General features: G+C 36.9%; 1 protein-coding gene across 3 annotated transcripts; it reads right to left on the bottom strand.

Annotated features, from left to right (window-relative positions):
• Window positions 1–18: 18 nt before the first annotated feature.
• ZSCAN32 (zinc finger and SCAN domain containing 32) lies at window positions 19–18,679 on the bottom strand. 3 transcript variants are annotated; one of them, XM_012543180.3, is made up of 7 exons: window positions 18,619–18,679; window positions 10,374–10,881; window positions 8,714–8,918; window positions 7,558–7,649; window positions 7,072–7,198; window positions 6,425–6,631; window positions 19–1,857 (listed from the first exon to the last, which is right to left on the bottom strand). In XM_012543180.3, the coding sequence occupies exons 2-7, from the start codon at window positions 10,746–10,748 to the stop codon at window positions 980–982; spliced, it is 1,884 nt and encodes a 627-aa protein (XP_012398634.1). In that variant the 5' UTR covers window positions 10,749–10,881; window positions 18,619–18,679; the 3' UTR covers window positions 19–979. The 3 variants fall into 3 exon arrangements, with proteins under 3 accessions (XP_012398634.1, XP_012398635.1, XP_031801485.1); XM_012543181.3 differs by having other exon boundaries at window positions 8,714–8,906; XM_031945625.1 differs by lacking the exon at window positions 18,619–18,679 and adding an exon at window positions 10,077–10,148 and having other exon boundaries at window positions 8,714–8,906; window positions 10,374–10,458.
• Between the last annotated feature and the right edge of the window lie 9,259 nt (window positions 18,680–27,938).

The raw sequence follows: 27,938 nt of genomic DNA, 5'->3' as shown, positions 1-27,938 counted from the left end.
CAAAACACCAAAGGGGTTGGGAGAGACTTTTATTTTCATCAGAAACAGTAATGTTTACAAAACATTTGTTGAAGGAAAGGCAAGCCAATTCCTAGCAGCCACATTTTTAACTTAAAAGGAATTGGGTCAAAAATAAAGAATTACTACATTTTATTCCATTTCAATTTTTAAAAAGGCAAACCCAAATATTACATATATTCCAAGATCAAATCATTCTATATGGGTTTGACCCTATTCCATCCCATTTTGTTGATGACATTTTAGTATTCCTTCTAAGCAGTTAACTCAGTAGATCATTGTGCCAACGATCCTTGGGAACCTGAAACTGAATTACTGGTTACCTATGGCTTAATTTTAAATGCATATTCAAATCAGGAGGAGGAAATATTCTATATTATTAACTATCCTATCTGAAAGATATATGATCCCACAAAACTTGGTCTTGGAGTCAGGAAGACCTGGGTTCAAGTCACAGATAGTTGGGATACCATGGGCAAGTCACAACCTTTCAGGGACCCAAGCAATTTCTAAGAATCTAAAATTAAACATAACTTGCTTATTCTGTACTGGTAGAAGGAGTTTACACATTAGGGGTTGCATACACTGATGGAATCATAATTCTAAAACCAAAAAAATTCCTGCCAAGAAGACTGACCCTGAAACACTTCACCTCCACTGGTCAGTCTGTGTATCTTTTTAAGTGCTGTGGGATCACAGAAAGAAAGGCCTATGCCAATGAATTAATGGGTCACATTCCTTTGCATTACTGAAAGAAACTATGTAACAGTAGGGAATTTTTTAGTCAGAGCTGAACTGTATGGTTTTTTGATTCTATTCCTGTACTATACAAAGCCAACCAGAGATAGTCTTAGAATATGGATCAGACTTAGTGGAAATGTTAAGGAAAGCTTAACAAGCACCTGTTAGCCAGCTGTGATTTAAGAATTCTCTATCATCCTTTCCTCCAAGCAGCAAATATTTATGATATGTTTCTCTCAAGTTCATTAAGCCTCGACTGAATCAGAAACTTCTCTCTCATATGAACTCCCTGGTGTCTAGTAAGGGCAGAACTCTTACTGAAGCTTTTCCCACATTGAAGACATTCATAGGGCTTCTCACCAGTATGCGTTCTTTGATGGGCATTGAAATGGGAACTATTATTGAAGCTTTTCCCACATTCCCTACATTTATATGGACTCTCCCCAGTGTGAGCTCGCCGATGAGCACTAAACTGGGAGCTATTGTTGAACCTTTTCCCACACTCATTACACTGATATGGCTTTTCTCCTGTGTGGGTTCTCTGATGGACAATGAGGCTTGAGCTCTGATTGAAGCTTTTCCCACACTCGCCACACTTGTAGGGCCTCTCTCCAGTATGGGTTCTCAGGTGGGCAGTGAGGTTGGAACGCTCACTGAAACTTTTCCCACATTCATTGCATTTGTGGGGTTTCTCACCTGTGTGGATTCTCTGATGCCTAACAAGATAAGAACCACGACTGAAACTTTTCCCACACTCATGACATCTAGTAGTCTTTTCTAATTCAGGGACTGATTTGAGGGAATTTTGAGAGAAGCTGTTTCCACATGCAAGTTGTTTATAGTGTTTTTCTCCAACACAGAGTTTCTGTTGATCTAATTTTTTTATTAAATCTCTCTCATGGAAATCTGGTTTGCATTGTCTCTCTCGTGGAAAATTTATAAGTTGTTTTCTTAACTTGCTCACAGTCTCACAGGCTTCTTTCAAAACAGGATATTGGAAAATTTGTTGATTAAATCTTCCTGGTATTGTTCTGCTCAGCTGCTCTTTTTCTGAATATTCCCATTTTAGATCCTCCTTTTTAATCTCATTCTTGACTTCTAAACATGAAAAAACAGAAATTAGTTGACTGTGCCAAAAAGGAAGCCATAAAAAGTAATTATTACTAAATTACTAGCAGATCAATTCAGAAACACAATCTGTAAGAAGCCAAGCCTTATATTAATAAAAGTTGAATGATTTACTTCCCCATTAGAAATCTGTTTAAGTACATTAAATATCTGAGATTTCCAGTTTCTTTCTCTCTCTCTCTTTTTTTTTTTTTTTAGTGATTTTTAACCTGTGTTTATAGAAAAATGACCATGACCAGCATCTTTTTTCTTTTATACTACATCTCTTGATGGACACTGACAAGCAAGTTATTTTGCACAAAAGTAAAGCCAAAGAGAGAAGATAATTGTTTTATATCAAGTATCAGGTTGCATTGAGGTATTTGCTTGGTGAGAAAGGCCAAAACTAAGGGTAGACCCTCTTTGTGACTAGCTTAACCTCTGAAAAGAGAAAGTTCCTTAGCATGAGCATCTGAATGTAAAAAACCTTTCTCTAGTTCTGTTGAAGGGGGAAAAAATGATTATCAGTACCGAGCAAACATAGACTCTGGGACTAGGAAAAGACACCTTAGTTTTACTTTGGAGGTCATTCTACCATGATAAGATTAGGAAAAAAGTCAAGATTTATACCCACAAAAATCCAGAGCTAGCACTGGTATAAAGATGAGATGAGTAACAAAATTTGTCCAAAGTAAAATCAGGTCTGTGCCCAAAGAGCTGTAAATTCATGCACATCCTTTGACCTAATAATAACACCATTACTAGGCATGAATACCAAAACAAATTCTGATTAAAAAAAAAAAAAAAAAAAAAAGAAAGGAAGATGACCTATCTATACAAAAAATAATCATAGGATATCTCTTCTCGGGACAAAAAAACTGGAAACTGAGGGGATGACCATCAATTTGGGAATGGCTCAATATATTGTGGTATATGTTTTTGATGAAGTATTACGGTTCTCTGGGAATTGATGAGCTTGACGCTCTCCGGGGGGAAAAAACCACACACACACACATACCTGGAAAGTCTTCTATGAACAGTTCTCTAATGTATACTAAGTAATAGCAATGTTCTGGAATGACCAGCTATAAATGACTTTGCTATTCTTAGTAGTACTATCATTTACAACTATTCTGAAGGATTTATGATGAAAAATCCTATCCATACCCAGAGAAGGAAATAATTATATCTGAATACAGACTAAAGCATTCTCTCTTTCTTTTAAATTTAATTTTTCTCAAGGATTTTTAATTTTTATTAGAATGGGACATGTATGTTTTCTTTCACAACTTGACTTTCCTGGAAATGTTTTGCATAATTTCACATATGGTTTCTTAATTGTGGGTGGGGATAAGGGAAAGAACCCAGAACTCAAAAATCTTAAAAACAAATGTAAAAAACTAAATAATTGTTTTGAATGGAACCGGGGACAAAAAAACATTAAATAAATAAAAGTAGAATCAAGATCAGACATTGAAATGATGCCAGCAAAGAGATTCCTAGAATCACAGTCTCAAATTTGGAATAGATCTCAGGGTATGTCCAAATTAGTCTTTCCTACCACCATTATGAATGTAAGAAATTCTTACTAAATTGTGTTAGGGGTCAGAACTTTGAATTTGAAACAAAGGATTCTTACAAGATACTAAGTCAGGGGAATTAATAGAGACAAGTTATCTAATTTAGCATGGGTTCAGTATGATTGATTTAATCCTACAAGGAGATATTATGGGCCAGAATTGATTGATTTGTACTCAGTGTACAGCTTATAAGCAAGAAGCTCTCAGGACTAGAAAAGACAAGCGCACTAGAAGCTCTCGGAGGCTTTTATTCCATCATCCACCTTTGCTGTGGCTGGAGGCTGAAGCACAAACCTTTGGAAGTTGGGGAGATTCTGAAGCCAGAGAAGGCAGGCAGGAGCTCAAGCTCACGGAACCAAGGTCAGACTAAAAGGCTCTCCAGAAAGCTGCCCAGCCCCAGAAAAGAGATAATAAAGGACACGGACTATAAGAAAGCTAACCGGGCCCCAGGAAAGGAGACAAGACTTGGAAAGAGACAATAAAGGATTTGGATCTTAATCCCTGGCTGCACTTGTGGTAAGTGGATTCTGATGAACTCAAAAGGGTAAACAGAGGCTGGGCATTCCTGCTGTACTCTGTGGCATCTAATCTAGTCTAACTCCTCTCTATAATTCTGTGATTATCCTGTGTATATGAAACTAATGAGTTGACATTTCAAAATCAAAATATTCCAAATCTGTCACTTAGCAGAAGTTAGAGTTTAGCCACTCTTTACAAATATCCTTGAAATGTAGATCAAATACATTGTTGGTGAACTGTGAACGGATTCAGCCATTCTGGGGAGCGATTAGGAACTATGCTTAAAAAGTTATCAAACTGTACATACCCTTTGATCCAGCAGTGTTATTACTGGGCTTATATCCCAAAGAGATCTTAAAGAAGGGAAAGGGACCTGTATGTACAAGAATGTTTGTGGCAGCCCTCTTTGTAGTATCTAGAAACTGGAAATTGAACAGATGCCCATCAATTGGAGAATGGCTGAATAAATTGTGGTATATGAATGTTATAGAATTTTATTGTTCTGTAAGAAATGATAAACAGGTTAATTTCAGAGAAGCTTGGAGAGACTGATGCAGAGTGAAACGAGCAGGACCAGGAGATCATTATATACTTCAACAACAGTACTATAGGATGATTAATTCTGATGAACGTGGCCCTCTTCAATAGTGAGATGAATCAAATCAGTTCCAATAGAGCAGTAATGAATTGAACCAGCTACACCCAGTGAAAGAACGCTGGGAAATGAGTGTGAACATAGAATTCCCAATCCCTCTATTTTTGTCCACCTGCATTTTTGATTTCCTTCAACAGGTTAATTGTACACTATTTCAAAGTCTGATTCTTCTTGTGCAACTGTATGGACATGTATACATATATTATATTTAACATATACTTTAACATATTTAACATGTATTGGTCTACCTGCTATCTGGGGGAGAAGGAGGGGAAAAATTGGAACAAAAGGTTTTGCAGTTGTCAATGCTGAAAAATTACCCATGCATATATCTTGTAAATCAAGCCCAGAAGCCCTCAAAAGATTTGAGTTTGTCTAGGATTTATCCAGAAGAGTTAGTCTAGGGTTTTTCCCACACATCTAATCTGATTCCAGTCTAACTTTGATGATCTAGAAGGCAAGATTATATTCAACTTCATTCTCCAATCCCATTCTCAAGCCTACAGTTCTAGGCTGATTGAAGAAGAAAGAAGTTGGCCATGTATATAAGATCAGGGAATGTAAAAAAAAAAAAAAAATTTGTGGCATCACAAAAGAAAACACAAGTCTATTTTCTCACCTTTATAGAGGCACTGAAATCACACTACTATTCATATTAATACCATTTTGTTCACAGAGACATACACTTTAATGTCTTCAATGCAAACACAAAGAAGGTATTTGTAGATCCTGGACAGGTACAGGAAGAGAAACAATGCTATGGCCAGGAATGATAACATGAGCAAATTTGGCCCAAAACAAAAATTTAATCCTAAACTGAATTTATGCAATGGTACTTTTCCAGACATTAGAGACAGTGTGATATAGTAGTTAGCCCTGGAATAAGAAAAATCTAAGTTCATGTTCTGACTTAACACAAACTAGCTATGTGACAATGACAAAATCACATAATCTTCAATGCCACAGAAACTCTCTAAGTCTAAATTACATAAAACTGTCACACTGCATTTGTGAGAGGAATTTTCATACCAGAAGTTCCCCTCCACAACCAAAAACAAACCCTATCCTAGGAAAAATAATATTTAAGTACAGTTCTTTGCCTTGAGGAAATCTCTGCATTATAAGGGATTTCTTTACATTCACATATCCTAAATAAAAAGAAAAAATTTTTTAACCTGGGGCAAAAAATATGGGAAACTTAAAGATCATTTTTAGAATTATTCTATTGTCAGTTTAGGGGCAGTAGAGGGTTGGGAAAGAGGAAGTCCTTTGGAATTGATAATGCTATTTTTAAAAAATCTTTTTTTAATATCTTTAAAAATATTTTTTAAAAATTTAAAAAACATTTTCTAAAAATGCAATTTTAAAAAAGGTTTCAATTAAAACTTCAGCAACAAACAGCATTGTAGTACCAGCCTAAATTCAGAAAGGTTCATTAACAGAAGGTTGGCCAGAGCAACTCAATCTTTAGAAAGGTATGAAAGAGATACAACCCGAATCAATAAGAGGACCTGCTCACACCACTGAAAACATACAACCTCATGGTATTGTGTTGGGACTGTACAACATTCTGTTAAATCCCAACATCATACCCAAGATGACAAAGGGAACACAAAATTTTATAAGTGGATTAAAAAAAAAAAAAAAAAAAGGGAAGCCCATTCCTCAAACAGAACAACTCTTATCTGATCAACTACCACCCTATACTCATGGCCATTTTGTTGATGGGTCAGTTTTTCATAAATCTGAAATTCATTGTGAATTAAAAGGAAAGTCTTTGTTTCCTCTAAACAATAGTGCTCACCTGTGATTTTCTCATCCTCCAAGTCCCGCTGTAGCGTCTGGCCTCCCCAGTTTTTCCCTTCTTTCTTTGCTCGTTTCTCAGTTTGTATTCGATCTTCATTTGTATGGGAGGTATTTAGGATTTCTGTCTCCTTGGAACTCTGAAGATCTGGAAGACATATATCTTTTCCATGCTCCACCTCAGAGATTAGAAGAGGCTTGGAAAGTCCTAAACATTGAAAAGCAGAAAGGGAAAATCATAGTTTATACTGACCACAAAGAATCCCCAAATTTAGGTAAATGTTAGAATTTCCTAGAAACAAAGAGTTTCTTGGGGGCTATTTGAGATGGTTGCCATCCCATGAAGGGATGGCAAAATACGATGATTTGGAAATAGCAAAAGAATGGTCAATTTGGGTCACCACTGAAATCAGAACAATCTGTTAGAAGGATTCTTTTCCAAAGTTGATGAAATGGGAAAGGACCCAGAAAGAAATCATGATTCAGTCCCTCCAAAAAGCCATGAAAGTAGGGGTAGAAATTATCCTGAGAAGGGAAGAGTTTCTCTGTCACTAGAGGCAATGAAGCCTGTGTCTCTGGAAGGTTTTGGGGTTTAGGAAACTGAGTAAGCAAACTGGCTCTAAATCTACAGGAGAAATGAATCCTTACCCAATGAGTCCACATTTCTGCAATTCTCCTGCATGATACCCCTGTAGAGGACCCTCTGAGCAGAATTCAAACACCTCCACTCTTCCTGGGAGAAGGACATGGTCACATCCCCACATGTGACTGGTTCCTGTAACAACACCGGTACCTGCTGCTACCGAGAAAATAGCATCGCTCTATCCTAGGTTGAGGGGCAGAGACAGGAGCACAATGATCAGATCAGGACACAAGAAGAGAGCTGAGGTGAGGAGCCTCTGTAGTTAAAGTGAGGTATGGGTGGGGTGGAAAAAGGGGCAAAAACAAGAGATAATATATTCAAATAATATGAGGGATGCCTGCAAGAAGCCAAATATGCTCTTTTAAAATCTGCCTGATTTACTTGGCAAGGAAAAGGATCTGATAACAGAAAGAAATGAATTCTAGACTATGAAAAAAAAATACCAGGATGAAACCTTGTGATCTCAGAAAAAAAACACAACAGCAGCTCACCTGAAAGCCAGTTGTAAGGATTACAGCTTCCTTCTCCTGGTTTATCTTCCTTCTCTCCCAGGGAAAGGCAGAAACCTGGGGAGCTAGCTTGACTGAAGGAAGGAAAAGGAGTCATCAGAGGGATGGAAGTGATAAACCTTCTCTTTACTTTCTCTATGAACATATCTGAACTAATTTACTAACTCAATGAGATCCTCCTACAGTCCCAAGAATAGCCTTTTAAGATCTCATTACTTTATCCTCTGAAACCAAAGAAATCAGTGCCCTTTTCCAAACTCCTCCAGGAATCCCACACTTGTGGTTAATCACCAATTATTATTAACTTGAAGGGAACAGTATCTTTGTAATCATGAGTCATTTAGAAGTCTGGATTAGAATCTGGGGACTGAAGCATTGTAATCTCTACCAAATAATACTATTACCTGACTATAAATTCCATGAGGGTAGGAAATGTCTTATCTAAACTTTCTCTCTCTCTCATGACTATGCTGAGCTATGATTGTATGACCTGCATACATAGGCCAGTTAACAAATGTTTGTGAAATTGAACTGAATCCTGATTGATTCAGTTGCTGTCCTTGCCACGAACTGGCACATCACAAGGTAGAGAGCAAAAAAATTAAAAAAAAAAAAATCTCCCTAGGATTATAAAACAAAATAGGAGAGAAATCTTGCTTTGCTTTTAAATATCAACAAGAAAAGAATGAAACAAAGAAATCATTCATGTTATTTTCAGCCACACAAAGCTTGCTAAATCACAAACTATCTAGATAAGTCCTATGTCCAGAGCAAAATGAAATTCTAAGACTGGCTTATTTGTTCCAGTCAACCAGCCTTACTGAAAAAGAAATTTCTACTTATGATTTTTGATTATTACATTTGGAAAATAAATAAAAGCACTGAAAAAAAAAAAAAAAGACCTCTGAGTAAAGACAAAAGGAACTGAAGAAACATTGTAAAGGAAAGGATATTGGAGGTAAACAGGGCTTAACTACAGTCAGGCAAAATGCACTTCTTGATTATAATTTATTATATCAATTAAACCATCCTGAAAATCTCTTTCCTAAAGATCTTTAAAATGAGAACCCCACCAGTAGATGTACTAGAGGGGCCCAGGTATTCCTTTCCATCTACCCCACCAATGACTGTTTCTTACTTGTGTCTGGTCTGACTGGAGGCTCCTGTTCATAGTCTGCCTGTTTCTGTGGTCTCTGATGAAGGCTCCATGATGCATCTTTTTCCTGCTGGTTCTCCTCTTGCTTTAGGTGGTAGCTCATGGACTCCTGTGCTGTTCCCAGAGACACTTTCTTCTCCACAAGAACTTCTGGGTTTTGCACACTGACTGGAAACTGGGAATAGGCCTATATGCAGTTACCATATAGTCTAAAATTGAACATTATTCCAGGAAAAGTGAAATCTAAAAACTCCCAGAGGCATAAAATTGCAGAAATAGTAACTACAATATTATTTCTTTAGATTATTGTGCTTCTATTTTGACAGGAAGTTTACAGAAATCAAAGGCTGATACCTTTAAAAATGAGAAAGTATTTTTTATTTTGAGAAACCTAAAACGCTTAGTAAGAGTTATAAAAGAACTATGGCACTTTCCTGACACAGCCTTCATCATAATATGCCGAGTATTCTCAGAACCTTAGACCTCAACAACTATCTGATCCAAACTAAAGGTGAACAGGAATCATCCACAGACTAGATCTTTTGCTGAAGACCTCTATCAAGAGTGAACTCATCATTTCCCAGGGCTGTCTACAAGAGTTGCACTTCCTCGATGAATAATATACAACCCCATGCACATTTCATCTTTAGCTCTGGTTTTTTTTCTTCTACCAACCAAAGCACACTCTGATGACTTAATAAAATTAAATTGTTTTGCAGAGATACTTCCATTTCAGCCGTACTCTTTTTAACATTTCCTACCTCTGTCCAAGTTGGAATAATTACACTGTCCTACTCTTTGCCATCAACCTTCATCCTTTACAGACTTCAGATCTTATTCAAGCAAGCCCTAGCTATCACCAGTTAAGCTCCAGCCACACCTGTCAACTCAGCACCTGTATCTTGAGGGCTCTTTCTTCACTCAAGGGAGGCAGTTCAGTACATACGGTGGAAAGAGCAAGGTATGCATCTTGTTCCTGGCACTTATAAGCTGTGTGACCTTAGAAAAGTCTCAGTGTTCTTATCTGCAGAATGAAGGGATTGGACCTGAAGATGGTCAAGGTCCCTTCAGCTATGATCCTAAGGAAGCTGGAGAGAGTTCAGCTTGGTAGGTTCTTCTATGTCAATGTTACAGCATGTAAAGCATATGCTCTATAAGCTCCTTGATGAAAAGGACCATGTCGGAAACCGCTTTGTCTGTTTCTTGCACAAGTATTTCACCCAAAGTAGGAGCTCAATTACACACTGAATGAGTTACCTGGCTGTTGAGATAAAAAAGGGGGAAATTTTTTCCCGGTTGTATGCTGGGAAAAGCATGGAACTTGGAATTAGAAACCCATGATTACCTGATTAAAATTCCACATTTACAAATGGCATGACTCTGGACAAGTTACTGCATTAAGTCTCAGCTTCCATATCTGCAAAATGGGAATGATAATGCTTACAAATCTCCAGCTTGAGTAAGTACTTTATAAATGTAAGCTGTTAGCAGTAAAAGTAGTGGTGATGGCAATAGTCATATCACACAATATAGATTGAAAAAAAAAGAAAGGTAATGTGGCTCCTTTGTCTCCTATGCCAGCTGACACTCTGACAGCTTCACTGTAGCTTCTTCCTATGGTTATAGCGTATTTCTTTCTTACCTGTTGTTCTGGTCTCTCAGTTTCTTTCTGCAAGTCCTCAACAAGTGCCACAGCCTCCTCACCATTTTCTGGATGATGCTCTCTCACCTGGACCTGGATCTCCCCAGGCAGAATGGTTAGGAACTGCTCCAGGACCAGCATTTCTAAGATTTGTTCTTTTGAGTTTGTCTTGGGCCTCAACCACCTACAACAAAGTTCCCAAAGTGTACTAAAAGCTTCATGGGGCCCAGCCACCTCTTGGTAGCAAAACTGCCGGAAGTGCTGACGGAAGACTTCTGAGTCAGCTGTTCCTTCTACCTGAAGGGCAGTTTTCTGACTCCAGGTAGAGTTTTTCTGCAGAGCTTGTATGTGGCAGCCTGAAGCCGTAGCCATCATTCGAATACTTTAGAGGATGACTTCACTACAGATGGTTCTTGGCTCTGGGGGTTAAACGCTGTCTCTTTGTCATGTCACTAAGTTGCAACCACAAGGTACTGGACACTAGTGACAAATAGCTTCTCTCTGGGCTCTGGGAAACAAAACAACATCAATGATAAGTAGAAGAACATGTCACTCTCAATTCATTGTGGAGAACCAAAGATCTAATAGGGACTAGGAACATTTTGCAATCCATGTTCTCAGGGACATCTGAGGAGTAAAGGTCATCTGTCAGAGAAGCAGCAGAGGGTGGAGGGAAATCATGAAATAATCCAGTTGTTGTGCTTCACCTACCAATCCCTTTCATCCTGTCTTTTCATCATCAGCAGTCTATCTTAATCCTTCATCTTAGATCTGCTTTCTTCATGATTCTACTAATTTAAGGCATAACCTGAAATATTTAAAATACAAAAAAATCCTTTTTTTTTCTTACAACCAATAAAGAGATTATTTTCTATGACTTCGATGGCCTTTCCCTTGCTGTCTACAAAGCCACTGGATTTGCCTAAAATGTGACCTAGGTGGACAGTCCTCAGACAAAGATGGTTCTTGGTTATTCACTTTCTTGTCACATATTCCCATTATGTTTGAGAACTTTTGTTCTCTCTTTTTCTCTTCTACTCAATATTCCTGGGTCCATTTTTTGTACTCTCTCCCCTCTCCCCTCCCCCCACCCCGAGGCAACTGGGGTTAAGTGACTTGCCCAGGATCACACAGCCAGGAAGTATTAATTATCTGAGGTTAAATTTGAACTCAAGTCCTCCTGACTTCAGGGCTGCTGCTCTACCCACTGCACCACCTAGCTGCCTCCTGGGTCCATTTTACCAAACTGTCACCATCTCTAAGATAATGAATTTGTCCAGTTACTCTGAAAGCAATTTGGGACTATCCTTAAAAAGTCACTAAACGGTGCGCATTCTTTTTTCCCAGAGATACTAATACTAAGCATATACCCCAGATAAATGAAAGGAGGAAAAAGATCCATATGCCCCAAAATATTTATAGTAGCATTTTTCTCTTATAGTAAAATGGAAACAAAATGGGTATTCAACAATTAGGGAAATGGACTGAAGGGATAGGATAGAAACCTGTGATTTCACAGGTATCAGGAACTCTCAAATGAGGTAACTCCTACCAAGGCAGCCTAGAATCTTTTCTGCAACTTACAGTCTTAGTTGCTTAGAGCAGAGTGTGATCCTAACCAAGAAAAAATGTAATTGGGAAATGTTTAACAAAATAAATAAAAATAAAACAATAAAACTAATAATGTTCATTTGAGGTTTTTAAAATCAATATGTGGCTTGGTGGGTTTCTACTTGAGTTTGACAACACTGCCATAGAGTAAAGGGACATGTCCAGCTGTGATCACAAAGAACCAGAGTGTGTCAGAGAAAAGACTTGAACTCTGGTCTCTTGGCTTCAAGGTCAGCTCTCTATCCAGCTTGTCATGATGCCTCTACAAATGAAAGTCTTTTAAAGTAAAAACTGACAAAAATGATGAATTCAGATAATCTGGGAAGAGTTTTAAGAAATGACACCAAATGAAGCAAACACAACCAGGAGAACAATGAAAGGAAAACAACTTGGAAATACTAAACAATCAAGACTTCAGGAGACCGAAGATGATGTATCAGAGATCCCATTTTTTGGCAAAGAAATAAAAGACAAAAGGCACAGAATGACATGCCTGTTTTCAGATAGATAATATATGGATTTGTTTTGCTTGAATATACTTATTTGTTATAAGGAAGGGCTTTTATTCTGGGAGGAAAGGAAGGAAAGATACAGGAAAGAATGGGAGAGTAGTGGTAGTGATAGTAAAAAATTGTCAATGAAACATTTTTTAAAAACACAAAAGGGAGCAAAAGGAAGTTCAGAACGCACAGAAAAGCCAAGCATTGGTAATATTACTCTATTAAATCGATAAGAAAAAAATAAGTATAATAATGGAGATATACTACCATTTCTTTTTCTTAATTGTGTATAGAAAACTTCATATTTGTTGATGTTTGTTGACAAATAACAATTCTAAAATAATATAAGGGGGTGAGAATGAAAAAATGTACCTATTACTATTCCTTCTTGCAGTGTGGATGATTGTTTCTGACCATCTTGTCAGAAATGTCTTTATGGGCATTTCCAACCTAATTTTACACTGACAAATATAAATTCACGACAATATTAACAGAGAATAACCAAAAGGTCACTGTAAAATCCCTGCCCTTATGGGGCACCCATTTATTACATTGTTCCTGTGAAATTAACTGACCCCACAAGATTATTCTATGTACCATTAAGCTTTCAAGTAACAATCAACCAACATTAGAAGCCATGTGCCTATCATGATGATATGACTTTCTCATATCATCCAGTATGAAATTCTGTGGAATATCTAGCAAACACCTTAGCAGATTATAACTTTGGATTCATATATTATCTTTCTTCCAAAGAATTTTCGTTTGAATCACTACATGTCACTTTACAACATCACACTGAGGTAAGCAGGATACCAAAATGAAAGTCATGATTATAACATAAGCGTCATCATTTTTACAAATGGAGAAATTGTTAAAAAGTAGTACAGTGCCTCATCTGTACAACTGAGATGACAATCCTGGGTAAAGGTAGGGATTAAACCTATGATTTCATTGGCATAGGGAAGTCAAAGGAAAGAAAACTTCTTCCATCAGTTTAGTTTAGCACCCATTCTACAACTTATTTAGAAAGTTCCTAAAGCCCTGATTGGTCCAGGGTCACATAGTCAGGATGTATTAGAGAGCACTTGACTCCAGGCCTTCCTGCCCTCAATATGGGCTCTCTATCTACCATATAACCTTGCCTTTAAATAACATTAGACAAGAGGGGCAAAAAAGATCTTTTTGCAGAGAAAAAGGTGAGTTTTATATTTTGTGTGCAAATTTCACACATGGCTTCAGATTGTATCCATCCCACTGTGTTGTTTTTTTTTTTTTTTAACGGAATCATAGCACTAAAAGTTGAAAAATAATTTTATTAAATAAAATTGCACTCATTTAATTTACCTAAAATGGAGCTACTGATATTTTTTTCCTGTGTTTTTTTCTGTGAAACATCAGTACTCAACAGTAGTCAGCCAATGTGCTTAGATGTCATTTGCCCTGCTATCTCTTTTCTTTTATCACTTTCTTCTTCAACATAATGACATGATATCCAATTTTTTATTTTGGATAGAGCCAATGTGGAAATTTGTTTTGATAGACTATGCATGTTTGTAATAGGATTTGTTCTTTAGTTCTAAAGTTGGGGGAGGAGGGGAGAAGGTGGGGATGGGAAGGCAAGAAGGTAGAGAAAGTAGAGATTCCTTTATGGATATCCCTTTGTAACATTTTTCTTATAAAGTCCCTACATACATCTTTTGAGTATATCTTCCCACCTACTGGAATCAATGGCTGGAGAAGTCTGTTTTGGGTAAGAAGATTTTCTTCTTTTTAAATCATATTCTTGCTTTTTTTTTTATGTTTTTATATCACATTCATTTCTGAATTTATTCCCTTCTTCTCTCTTGCCCTTTCAAGCCATCCAGTCATGCTTTATGATAAAGACTCTTTTTAAAAGAGAGGAGGAAAGCAGTTCACAAAACTAACCAATATAGCGATCATGTTGAACAGGCAATGCAATACTTCAAACCCATAACACTTTACCTCGGCAGTGAAGAGAGATCTCATCTCCTCAGGAATATTATAGCCTAAATTCAGATCTTACACATCAAAGAAAAAATTATAAGCATCCAAAAAGAAGACAAGTACAAAGTATCTAGAGGAAGAATGACACACTATTTAGTAGTCATCACTATAAAGGAGCAGAGAACTTGAAATACCATAGTATTCCAGAAGGCTAAAGATATACTTATAGCCAATAATAACAATCCATAAAACTGGGTATAATCCTATAGGGGAAAAAAATAGATCTTTAGTGAAATATAAGACTTTCAAGTGTTTCTGATTTTAAAATGTTTAAGAGTTGAATAGAAGCTTTGTAAACAGAGAAATGTAAAACAATAAATATAAAACAATGATAATTAAACAAGGAAAAACTGCTTATATTTTAATATAGGGAAATGATACATATGGAATCTATCATTAGTGGTTATAATGAGTATAATTAGACAAGGCTCAAGAATTATCCTGCTATGTTTTAATGATCTTAAAAGAAAAATGGAAAGAAAAGGGAGGCAGAAGGAATGAGGAAGAAGGTAAAGGAAGGTTAGAAAAAAAATTTCTTGAAACATTAAAGAATGCACAAATAGATATATAGGAATATACACAGAGGGAGGGGAATGCACAAATAGATATATAGGAATATATACACAGGGAAGGGATAATCTCTTCAACCTCACTCTCATCTGAACTGGTTAAAAGAAGGAAAAATACAGAGTTGGATACCGAAATAAATTTTATTTAAAAGGGAAATAAGAGGGAAAATGAAAATGGGGGAGGGAAATGATAGGCTAGGGAGATTAGGAAAAGGAATTAATCCTAAGTAAAACAAATTCCAAAGGTGTACAAAAACAGCTTTGAGGTGGCAAAGAGTGGGAAGCTGAGGAAATACTCATAAATTGGAGAAGGAATGAACAAAGTATGGTATATAAATGTGATGGAATACTATTGTTAGAAGAAATGATGAAGAGTCTGATTTCAGAGAAACCTGAGAAAACCTGCATGATCTAATTCCATGTAAAGTCATACAATGATGGAAATATGGTAAAAGCAAACAACTTTTATAGAATCAGGAACTTTTATCAGCAAAATGACTAATCACGAATTAAGAGGACTAATGATGAAACTATCCACTTCCTGATATCGAGGTTTTAGTCTCAGATTACAAAATGAGACAAAAACTTTTTTTGGATAGAGCTAATGTGAAAATGTGTTTTGGTAGATTACACATATTTGTAACAGGATTTGTTTTTCTTTAGTTCTCAAATTGGGCAGGGGGAGAAGTAAAAGAGGTACGATAGGAAGGTAAGAAGGCAGGTTTCTGCTCTCTGAAAAGAGAATTTTTAAAAAGAAACAATAATGATGGCTACCAAATGATTCCCAGAACAAAAAAGCCTGCTGTATATTTAGAGTTTTGCTGCATGACTTAACAAGCATGAACACATGCTGGCTTGCACAGAATGTATTTGTGATTCAGGCAAGAAGTAGTTTTTTCTTGATATCAACCCCTATTCCCAACTTTCACAACCAAGTCAAACACCATTATCTCCTAATATTGAACAATTTATATCAAAATTTATGTCAATGATACTGATGAAAGAAAATGGATACAAAATATCAAAAATTACCCATCTGACCAAATATATATTGAATAACATAGCTATTGGTACAGTAGCTGCCTAAAAATAATGAGGAATAGCAGCACTTAGGAAGTCCAATACGAAAGCAAATTTATTAAGTCATTTGTTAAAACTTTTTAAGACTAAAAATTGTTAATTCTAAGTCTGTGACATTTCAGAATAGCTCAAAGCATTTCTTGAAACTTAGGAATTTTATTTTCATTTACTTTCGGTTGGGAAGAGGGAAATTAAACAAATATCTAAGTGATTAAATAATATCCCATTGTAGCTCTGTTTTCTTGAATAATCCCTACATATATTTCATGTGTATACCTCTCCATCTATTGGAATCAGTGGCTAGAAAAGTCTCTATCTGGGATAAAATTGTACCAAGCTTTTAGCAAACAATAACTAATGAGACAAGTTCCAATTTTTCTCTTTTATTCAAAAAGGCAGATTTGACATTTAATTAGATTACTAAGGGGAAAAAAGCCAGTAACACAAAGAACATGGTTATATCAGTGGTCAATCTTATACTAAACCAGTGTCCTAATAGAAACTGACTTTCTTAAGGGCAAGGACTACTTTATTTATATGGAACTCCTTATGAAGAAACCTCCTCTATCAATGCAGGTCAGCACCAGTTATGATCTTAAGAAAACTGTCAAGGCCATGAACCTGCCAAGTCAAATAAGAATATTTCAATTAAGTCAAATGGGAAATTGGCAAATGTGTTATTTAATTTAATTCAATATGTATTAAGTACCAAGTATGAGACAGGTTAGCCACATTTTATATATATATATATAAAAGACAAAACTCATAATCTAATAGAAAGGAAGGAGAAAAGGACAAATAGCAGAAGAGAATACGAATGCAAAGGAAAGGCAAAATGCCAAGATAAATTTAAGGTCTATATTAATTATTATTAAATATATATATTACAATACTATATTACAATATTAATGCCTATATTTAGGCATATGAAAATGTAAAAACAAATCTAAGGTTCTACCTTATACCCCTTAGACTGGCAAAAAAACCAAACTATTAGAGCAGCCTGGGGGGAAAAAAAAGATACAATGATATACTAGTGGTAGAGCTGTGAAATAGACTGATCAGTCTGGAAAGCTATTTTATGCTCCAAAAGAGATCAAACGATATAAATTTTTTAATGCAGTGATACATTATTAAATCTATATCCCAAAGACACCAAATTAAAAGGAAGGGGTCCTTTATGTACAAACATGTTTGTAGCAGCTTTAATATAGTTGTAAAGAACTATAAACTAAGGACAAAATGCTAAGAAAAATTCAAGAAGGAAAATATCAATCCCTTCCAGTTGTATAGGAAAGAGAAGCTAAACCTTAATCAAAGGGATAGTTTATTTAGGACTTGAAGGAAAGGTGGGATTTCAAAAGAGAATGGGAGATGGAAGAATCTATGGTCATTTCAGACAGCACTAGTAAAGGCATGGAGAGACAAAACGTAGATTGAAATTATAGAATAAAAAAAAATACAGAATAGAAAGTAGTAACTGAAATGTAGGAAACAAAAAAGGGGGAAGAGTAAGAGATAAAATTAGAATGGTAGACTCTAGCTTAATTGTAGAGGGACTTGAATTTCAGGATTGGAAGGTTTTATTTTATACAGTTAACAGCAAATGGCCACTGAGCTTCTGAGTAGAGCAATGTAAAGTTGGATTGGTAACTTAGGACAGAAGCGTGAAAAGCAGAGTGAGATGAGATTGGAGGCTGAGAGACAGTTTAGACAAGGGTGTCGCTAGAATGGAAAGGAGGGGACAAACACGAGAGATTCTGCAGACAGAACGCACAGGTACTGAAGGTGAGCCCAAGTTACCAGTGAGGCTTTGTAAAGACGAAGACCGTATCCCATCTACGAAAAGCTAAGTTAGGAAAGAATTAGCTTGGGACACTTCGAGTTTGGTGGGGGACAGGGAAGGAGCAGCCCACCAAGAGGAAAATCGGGAGCTCGGAGGAGACACTGGGACTATGTGTAGATCTGGGAATCATCTTCATAGAACTGACAACTGAACCAAGGTATGCACGAGTGAAGGCAGGGTTAGGGTACGCGGGTTTGGGGCCAGCTAGGTTTAAGGAACAGGAGGAGAAGGAAGAACTTGCAAAAGAGACGAAGACGAGGACAGAAAGAAAGAAGCCCTAGAGCATGATGTCACTGAAGCGAAGGGCCGGGGGAGGGGAAGGGGGCGGAGAACCTGAAAGAGATTCTAGACTAGTTTCGATCAGGATTGCTCCCTAACCTTGGGGGGGATGGATGGTGGGGTCCCTTTTCTTCCACTCTGCGAGGCCTCCCTGCATCTCGCTTCGCCCCCCCCCCCCCCAACTCCTCCAGCCTACACCCGAAAGCAAGCAGCCTCCGGGAGGCCGCAGGAAGGGAGAAGAGGCGAGGCGGCAGGGAGCCTAAGCGAGGGGGGACTGGGAAGTTGGGAGGGACCTGGCCCAAGTCCCGGCCCAGGCGAAGCGGAGAACTCACCCGATCCCGGCTCTCCAGACTCCCCAAACTCCCTCACCAACCCAACCGGAAGTTCCTGCCAAGCACAGTCAGGACAAGAGGGAAGATCACGCATGCCTATTAAATCACTCCCCAGAACTACACCTCCCAGAATGTTCCGCGGTGTCTGACTTGTTCCGATCTGTTTTCTACCGTTTTGACTGCAGGTGAGCTACGAGAAATTCCCAGAAGCCCACCGGGAGGAGTAGTCAACGTGCAAAGGATCCGGCTCCTTCTGACACCCAGCATTCCCCAATTAACTGTTACTTCTCAACCGGAGGATGGATGAGTTTCTCAGCTTGCGGCTCTGTCGCTTGCCGGGGCAGTTCTCTCTCCAGGATCTCCTTCGCATTCGGGGCCCGCATTCTGCCGCTGTCCGCGAAGCCTCGGGTCCGGTGCGGGCTCTGGGGACGGTGCTGCTCCGAATGCCCTTCCCCGAGAGCCCCAGGCCCGAGAGAGGATCAAAGAGGGGAGGAAATGTAGGGGCTCCGAGCGAGCTGCCTGAACCCCCTCTCCAGCAGCCAGCTCCAGCCAGAAATAAGACCCTCGTTCTTCAGATCATACTTTCCAGTCCGTTATCTGACACTGAGCTCTATCCTGACACCCCAGCGTGTGGCAGAAGAGCCAGTAATAGTAAAATCCTGGATATGTGAATATATAATACATGCACACACACACACACACACATATATATACATATACATACACATATCGATACATAGAACGATGACAGTGATATCCCCTTATTCCCGTTATCCTTTTTTTTTTTTTTTTTCCAATTTTTGCCCCCCTTATGATTAAACTTGCAAGACTATAGGAAAATACATTCTTTCTGGCCTGCACTAGACACACTCCCTCCTAAGTCAGGAGTCAATTACAATATGTTCAGCTGTTGTCCAGAAATCTAGAACCAATTCTCTATCATGATCTTTTTAATGTAATTAGAATGTGTTGCAAATATAATAAAATGACAACTCTACCTAAGTAAATTAACTTATTCAGTGCCATGCCAAATAAACTACTAAAAATTATTTTATGGGCTGGAAAAAATAATAAAATTCATCTGGAAGGTCAAAAATATCAAGGGAATCAGTGAAAGAAAATGTGAAGGAAGGAGGCCTAGCAGTTCTGTATTTCAAGGCATATTACAAAGTGGTAATCATTATATAGTATTGATATTGACTAAGAAAGAGAATGGTGTATTAGTGAATGTCAGGTATATAATACACAGTAATAATTGACCATAGAGCCAGGATTTTGGGGTGAATATACAATATTTGACAAAAATATCTGGGAAACCTGAAAAATTTGGAAGAAACTAAGCACAGAACAACATCTCACATCCTATACTAAGATAAGGTCAAAATAGATAAATGATTCAGACATAAAGGATAAAATCATACATAAATTAGGGAAGCAGGGAAAAATTTACCTGGCTTTTCTATGAATAAGAGAACAATTGATGATGAAACAAGAGATAGAAAAGATTAGGAGAAGTAAAATAGATAATTCTTATTTCATTAAATTAAAAAGTTTTATACACAAAGAAAACAAGTGCAGCCAAAATTAGAAGGAAAGCAGGAAACTGGGGAAAACATTTACAATAAGTTTTTCTGATAAAGACTTCATTTCTCAAACATATAGAAACTAAGCCAAATTTATAAAAAATAAAAGCCATTTTCTAATTGATAAATGGTCAAAGATTATGAAAAGGCAGTTTTCAGGAAAAATTCAAATCTAACAATAATCACATAAAAATGTTTTAAATCACTACTGATTAGAGAAATGCAAGTTAAAACAATTTTTGTGGTACCAGCTTGATGTAAACTGAGTTCTTTTGAGGGGAAATGGATGTAAATTGTGTTCCATTCACCTTTGGGGTGAACCCTGAAACTGTTCCCTTTCTTGGGGGAAGTTCCTGAGTCTCAAATTCTCCTCTGAAAGAGATCCACTTTTCAGGAAACTCAGGTAAGTGGTCTCATTCAGTTGGAGATCTTACCCAGGGAGGTGGAGCACTCTCTTTTGAGTTGAAGATTAGTCCAGAACCACTTCCAGTAACTCAAAACTCCCAAGATAAGTAATCTCTTTTCAACTGGAAATCTAGGCCTGGGCCACAATCAACACTGAGTGACTAAACTGCCAGTTAAGTAATCTCATTCAATTTTGAATTGAATTGAAGCCCCAAACCTCAGACACTTTAAAAAAAAAAAAACTGAACCCTGAATCTTTGCATATGCTCTTAACAGGACCTTGCCCACTGTTAAGATATCTTCTTCTCAGTGTAACCCATCCTTGCTATATTCCCTGCCTATTAAGAAGGCTGACTTCCTAGCAAGATGACTTCTTAGGAGAAATCAAATTCCTTTTGCCATAGATTTCGAGTTTGTGAATTCTTTTGCATAAGACCTGCAGTTCTGACCAGAGGACATCTCCCTTCCCAATTCTCACACCTCATCATTTGGTTCTGATGCTATTCTAGTGGCAATACAGAGAGTAGTGGGAATCCCCTCATAGTTGGTACAGTTCAATGTGAAAGAATTCATGAACCGAAATATTAGTGGCAAAAAAACTACTTAGGACTGCTGCAAAAATGTGGAGTTTAGAATTGTCCTTTATAAGAGTCTGAGGCCAAAGCTCCCAGTTGAAAAGAAAGCAGATTTTCCAATTGAATGAAAATCACTTTAAAGGCTTCCTGAATGAGGATCCAGTTTCTCAAAAGATCATTGGTGGGGGAGGGGGTGATTTACCTTAGAAACATGGAAATAGTCTGGGAAATATGCTCTCTCATATCCTCTATGGAGTCTGGGAGGCCAGGAATCAAAGGACCAGAGTAATTATTTTACAGATTAAAGGGGACACAGTTTCACCCCTGTCAGTTCCCTGATCTCATCAACCTGACACATTATGTTGGCTCAAAAGCTAAAAACAGAAAATGACAAATGCTGGAGGGAATATGGAAAAATTTAAACACTAGTGTACTAGTGGTAGAGTTATGAACTAGTCCAATCATTCTGGAGAATAATTTGGAAATATGCCCAAAGAACTATAAAAATGTGCCTACCCATTGACCTAACAATACTACTAATGGGTCCCTATCTCAGAGATCAAATAAAAGGGAAAAGCATCTATTGTCAAATGAGAGAAGTAATTCGTTTTTGGACCCTTACTTTATTCCAATCAATATTAATTTAATAGAATCATATCAAAGTTTTGTATATAATACCCTGAACCTGTGGTGCTGCAGATACTAAGTTCACTTGCTTAACTATAGGAAGTTAACTAAAGGCTTTCCACCCTTGTTTTATGTTTTGATTATGACCAAGCCCAGGGTGGCAGAGATCACAACTACATGGAAAATCCCCCAAAATATTTTTGTACCTCCAGACCAATCACTTGTTCAATAGCAGTAGATGACGATCTTATGACCACTTAGCTTACTAACTGAAAATTTGTAGCATTTCCTTCTGCTCAAATTAAGGAGAAACCTATGCATCTTATTTGGAGATATTCTTTGTTTCACCCAACTTGTGATCTTGCTGACATACTATTTTGCTTATTCAGTAGAATTATTCTGTATTTGGTATTTGCTGTTCCTGAACAACTAGACATCTGGAGGAGATATCTCAGATCATGAGGAAGATCTGAAGGTCCACTTCATTAAAGGGAACCTATGGGCTCTAACAAAATACCATTCATTCCGACTTCTCTCTCAGTCTTTTTTATTGTAGGTGGGATAATTTTAATCTCCACATGCAAAAATATTTATGACAGTTCTTTTTGTGATGGCAAAGAATTAGAAATGGTGCAGATGTTCATTGATTGAGGAACAAATTGTGGTATATGATTGTGATGGAATACTATGAAAAATCATGTGCAAGATGGGTTTCAGAAAAATCTGGAGAAACTTTTATGAAATCATGCAAAGTGAAATGATCAGAGCCAGGAGAAAATTGTACACAATAACAACAACATTTTAAGAATGATTAATTGTAAAAGACAGCTCTTTTGATCAAGACTGATACAAGACAATTCTAAAGAACTCATGATGAAAAATACAACCCATCTCGAAAGAAAACTGATTAATTTAATGCAGATTGAAGAACACATTCTGTTACTTTATCTTTCTTCTTTTATTTTGAGTTCATTTTCTTTTCCAACATGGCTAATATGAAAACCATTTTGCACAACTTCACATGACAAACAACCAATAATTGCATAAAGATTGTATGTGTCTGAAAACTTCCATTATTTTCTGATTAATCCTAACCCAAATGATGAATATGTTGACTTTAATGTAGTGGTGCCTAACGTAGATTCTCCCAGGTGCCACCTCCTCTAGCAGTCTAAAATTATTTTTTGTGTGTATAATTTACAAAATACATGCTGTTTTCTCCATAGAATATACTATCCATGAGGGCAGGGCCTGTTTGACCTAACACAGTGCCTAGTTAAAAAAATAGATCCTAATGTTAGTTGATGATTGGTACTTTCCACAAACAGACCTGTGGAAATCACATCTCAATCTCCATTTATTCATACTGACCAGTACCACAGGACAAAAATTAGCAGGGACCACTGGTTTGAGATACTTAAAATCAGGCTTATACTGATGTGTCTTCAGAGGAAACAGCAGGGCTTCAAGGTCATGGAAGATCTGTGCTTAGCAAAAGAGCAGAGATCTAGGACAGGAGGAGAATAGAGATCTTGCTGTTCCTCCTGAGGTATCTCCCTTGTTTTAGTACTCTTTGACACTTAAGCTAGTGGAAAGGCTCACATTTTGTCTAGCCTATCCCCCCAAACCTTATAACTTCCTCTATTCTCCCCTCTTCTTCCTTTTATCCACAGAGGTAATATTTCTCCTCCACTTAGTAACTTCCCTTGTCTTAGGTATAGAAATGAGGAAAAGAGGACCCCTGTTATTTGTAAAACCTTTTTCTCCCAAAGCAATTATCTCTAGATAATTGATACTACCATTTGTTTTCATCCCAAAGAGTTAACAAAGGATAGTTACTATTACATAGTTTAGGGGAAAACTTTCTATCTTCTTCTTTACAGGTCCTTTGAAATCAGTAATGAAAAGACTATGATATAATAGTACATGTTTCACCTATATTGGATTGCTTGTTGTATAGAGGAGGGGGAAGGTGGGGAAGAAGAGAGAAAAATTTGGAACACAAGGTTTTGCAGGGTGAATGTTGAAAACTATCTTTGCATGTATTTTTAAAAAGAAAAAGCTATTATATAAAAATAAGAAATTCCTTGCTATACAAAATAATAGACAAGATGAGGAAGATGATTATCAAAATTCTGTTTTTAAAAAATAAATATTAATTTTTAAAGCTTTGCTATCAACAAACAGGTGCATCCTATAGAACTCTACCTTTGTTTTTTGTTTGTTTGTTTGTTTGTTTTGTTTTGTTTTTTGTTTTTTTAATAGCCTTTTATTTACAGGTTATATGTATGGGTAACTTTACAGCATTGACAATTGCCAAACCTCTTGTTCCAATTTTTCCCCTCCTTCCCCCCACCCCCTCCCCTAGATGGCAGGATGACCAGTAGATGCTAAATATATTAAAATATAAATTAGATACACAATAAGTATACATGACCAAACCGTTATTTTGCTGTATAAAAAGAATCGGATTCTGAAATATTGTACAATTAGCCTGTGAAGGAAATCCAAAATGCAGGTGGGCAAAAATATAGGGATTGGGAATTCAATGTAATGGTTTTCAGTCATCTCCCAGAATTCTTTCGCTGGGCATAGCTGGTTCAGTTCATTGCTGCTCCATTGGAACTGATTTGAGAACTCTACCTTTGTAACAAAGAAGTCTAGTTATGCAAAAAAAATTAATACAATAATCATGTGTTACAATAAATACCTCATTCCAGATTTGTATTACATCATATCTCTACTAAGAAGGCTTTACTACCAGGACTCTGGAAACCAAGATAGGTCACTGCAGTGATTAGTTCTTATGCCTTCCACTGCTGCTTTCTTTTATGATTCTATGGCCATTATGTAAATCTGGCCCTTAGTTCAACTTTTCTTTGCATTGTTTCTTATAGTTCTTCCCAAGTTTCTGTGAATTCTTAATAATGTAAAGCACTTATGGCTCAATAATATTCCATTACATTAATATACACAATTTGCTCTACCATTCCCCAACTGATGAGCATCAACTTTTTTAACCAGTTTTTTGCTATCACAAAAAGTGCTGCTATAAAAATTTTTTTATATTTGATTTTCTTAGAACAGATGTCCAAATGGTAATAGAACTGAATCAAAAGGAACATAAAGATTACTAGAGGCATAGATCTACATAGTTTCTTGTAATAGGCCAAGTCACAAATCTATGAAATGTATTAATGTTTTTATCTTCTCACAGTCCCTACAATAATTACTATTTTCATCATCCCTTTTGTCAGCTTGATAAAGATTGAGGGAAAAGTCGTGTTCATTTAAAGTGCTGCTTATGCTCAATTTGGCCTTTTCATTCAAGTTTCAGAGATGGAATCAGTTGACTGAGGTCAGAATCAAACTCAAACCCTTTAATCACAAAAGACTTGCTTGTATTTGTGTCCAAATGAGAAAAACAGAAGCAGAAAAAAAAAGTGAAAGAAATTTAGCAAGACATCTTGAAAGGTCAAGAGAGATTTATTGAACTTGAAACTACATAGATTCTAGAAAAAAAATTTTGCCACATAATATTAAAGAGATACAGTGTAAGGAAAAGGCAACAAAAATGATGAAGAATGAGTTTAAGCTCCAACTCTGATATACACTGATAAAATTTCCTATCCAGACCACTCCCCAAAAATTATATTGCACCTTCATACCAAAGTAGAAGTAGTAAAAACCTGGTTTGTATATGAAAAGATTAGTCAGTCTTCAACACATTGTTCAAAGATGGAGAGACCTTAAAATCTTTTTTAGCAGATTCAGTGTTTTGCTTGAGGTTTGAACTGAGATCCTTGTGACTAAATCTGAATGTTTTTCTGCTAGATCAATTTGCTTTTTTTTTTTTTTTTAAAAAAGGTCTAAAAAAAAAAACTTGTTTACTTTACCTAGTGCTATCATCTTTTTGAAAGAATTAAATTTTTCTTCCTTAAAAAATTCCTTTAAAAAATACTACAGTTCAAATTTTTATTCTCCATTCTTCCTATTTATGCTGGATTACACACACACACACACACACACACACACCCATATGCCAGACTTCCTAAATGAATTCTACTAGATTATTTCTGAGATCCTTCCATCTTTAAATCTATATTTCTGTTAATTATCAACTTTTTGTTGTTATTCAATTGTATCCAACTCTTCCTGACTCCATTTGGAGTTTTCTTAGTAAAGATATTGGAGTGATTTGCCATTTCCTTCTCCAGCATTTTTTTTTTTTAAACAGCTGAAGACATGAGTCAAACAGGGTTAAGCGACATGCCATGGCTAGGAAGTGTCTGAGGCCAAATTTGAACTCAAAAAGATGAATCTTCTGATTCCAGGTCCAATATGCTATCCACTATACCACCTAGCCATCCTTGAATATGCCCTCATTGTGACAATGATAAAGAGCTTCATGGAGCAGGATGAGAGAATGAATATGCATCTAATTTTGACCTGGGAGATGTAGGGAATGGGAAGGGGGGAGTGACTAATGATACCAATTACCAGTTATCAACTATCCAAGGGCACAGTCTGATGACAGAGCAATATTTGCAGTTCAGGAGTACAGGAAAACCTACATCAGTGCCAGATAACAATTCTGTTTTGCAAGTTCATCATATCGGGTGACAATGTAGAAAGGTGGCAGGGTACTAAACTTTTTTTTTTTAATAAAGACAATAAACTCTTTTTCTGTGTTATTTACAAACTGCCAGAGAGAAGAGTTTTATATTCTATGTTGCTGGACCTAGAATGTCAGCTCTATGAGACCAGAATCTACTCAACCCCATATTAGGATTAACAAAGTAGTATACAGAATCAAAGATTAATTTACTTAATATTAATATTAAAAATAATACTCTTGACACTTAAAATCAGATATCAAGGAGAATTTATTAAAGAAGACTCTTAAGGAATCGTCTTAACATTTCTGGCCAGAAGTGGGCCCCACTCCCCTTCGGGAAGAGGGAACACTGAGTACAAAAATGGGGGAATCTTTATTCTTGCTAATGTAAGGTAGCTCCTCCCTTCAGAGAAGGGATTGGTCCGTTTTACTGGGTTACAGTCTTTCTGATACGCCCACTACATGTTTCCCTTTAATATGTATAAAACATCCCCCCCCCCCCATCATACATTCCATGTTCAAAAATGGCAGAAAACTCCTCCTCTGGAATGTGTTGTTTAATATTCAATTAGTTTATTAAGCTGCAGTAGTAATTAGGTCAGGTCAAATCATTGATTCCAACTGCTTTGGGCTGATGGGCTATTAAGTTTGTGGTTTTCTCAAAACCACAAGACTTTGTGATTGGTTGAATCTACCTGTGTCTTCCTAGCCCCCCAATTTCTTGTTTACTCAAGGCTTCTACTGATCACTTACTTAATTGTTCTGTGAATCCTACTCTTCCTTAACCTCTCACCTTCTGAAAGCCTCTTGGTCAGTGGTACCCACTATCTCAATCCCACTCTATCTCAAAGCTTGTAACACTGTGGAAACCCAACTTTTCAGCATTTTTCACATTAATAATGAAGGAAGATGGATCAATTCATTCATTCTTAGATGTAATTTCAATGGGCACTTTAAACAATTTCTACTTCCAGATGAAAGACACCTTTATTTATAGTGTGAACCTAATATTGACATAAATCTAGTACTTTAGCTGGTTGCTATAGATCAAATTGAGGGTATCCCTAAAGATGGATTTAAATGCTTTGTTCCTCTCTAGATCCCAGAAAGCCTGGTGAGGTGCAAATATCTTTTTAAATCTTTGTTTGAGGGGCAGCTAGGCAGTGCAGTGGAGAGAGCACCAGCCCTGAAGTCAGGAGGACTCTCAGACACCTAACACTTCTTAGCTGTGTGACCCTGGGCAAGTCACTTAACCCCAATTGACTCAACAAACAAGAAAGCAAGCAAGACCTTGAGCTGTTACTGAAGCTTTTCCTATATTTCTACACTAACAAGGCTTTTCATCAGGGTGAATTTTCTTCTAAGCATTAAAACAAGGCTTGATTTTAAAACTTTCTCTGCATTCCCCACACTTAGGAGACTTCTCATTAGTCTGGGTTCATTGATGGATGTGAGTTTTGATTAAAGCATTTCCAGTCTTCTTTCCAGTATTCTCACATGAGTAAAGAGGAT

The sequence above is a fragment of the Sarcophilus harrisii genome, chromosome 1, assembly GCF_902635505.1.
Source record: "Sarcophilus harrisii chromosome 1, mSarHar1.11, whole genome shotgun sequence".
In the NCBI taxonomy this organism is placed as follows: domain Eukaryota; kingdom Metazoa; phylum Chordata; class Mammalia; order Dasyuromorphia; family Dasyuridae; genus Sarcophilus; species Sarcophilus harrisii.
This window is presented reverse-complemented; position numbering and strand designations above follow the sequence as displayed.

Bases quoted from the DNA above. Each gene is read 5' to 3' on its own strand.
- ZSCAN32 (XM_012543180.3), bottom strand. From the start codon at position 10,748: ATGATGGCTACGGCTTCAGGCTGCCACATACAAGCTCTGCAGAAAAAC. The intron at 7,650-8,713 runs GTAAGAAACAGT...TCCTTCCTTCAG, and splicing joins TCCAGTCAGACCAGACACAA to TCAAGCTAGCTCCCCAGGTT. The intron at 7,199-7,557 runs GTGAGCTGCTGT...GTGTTGTTACAG, and splicing joins TCCTTACAACTGGCTTTCAG to GAACCAGTCACATGTGGGGA.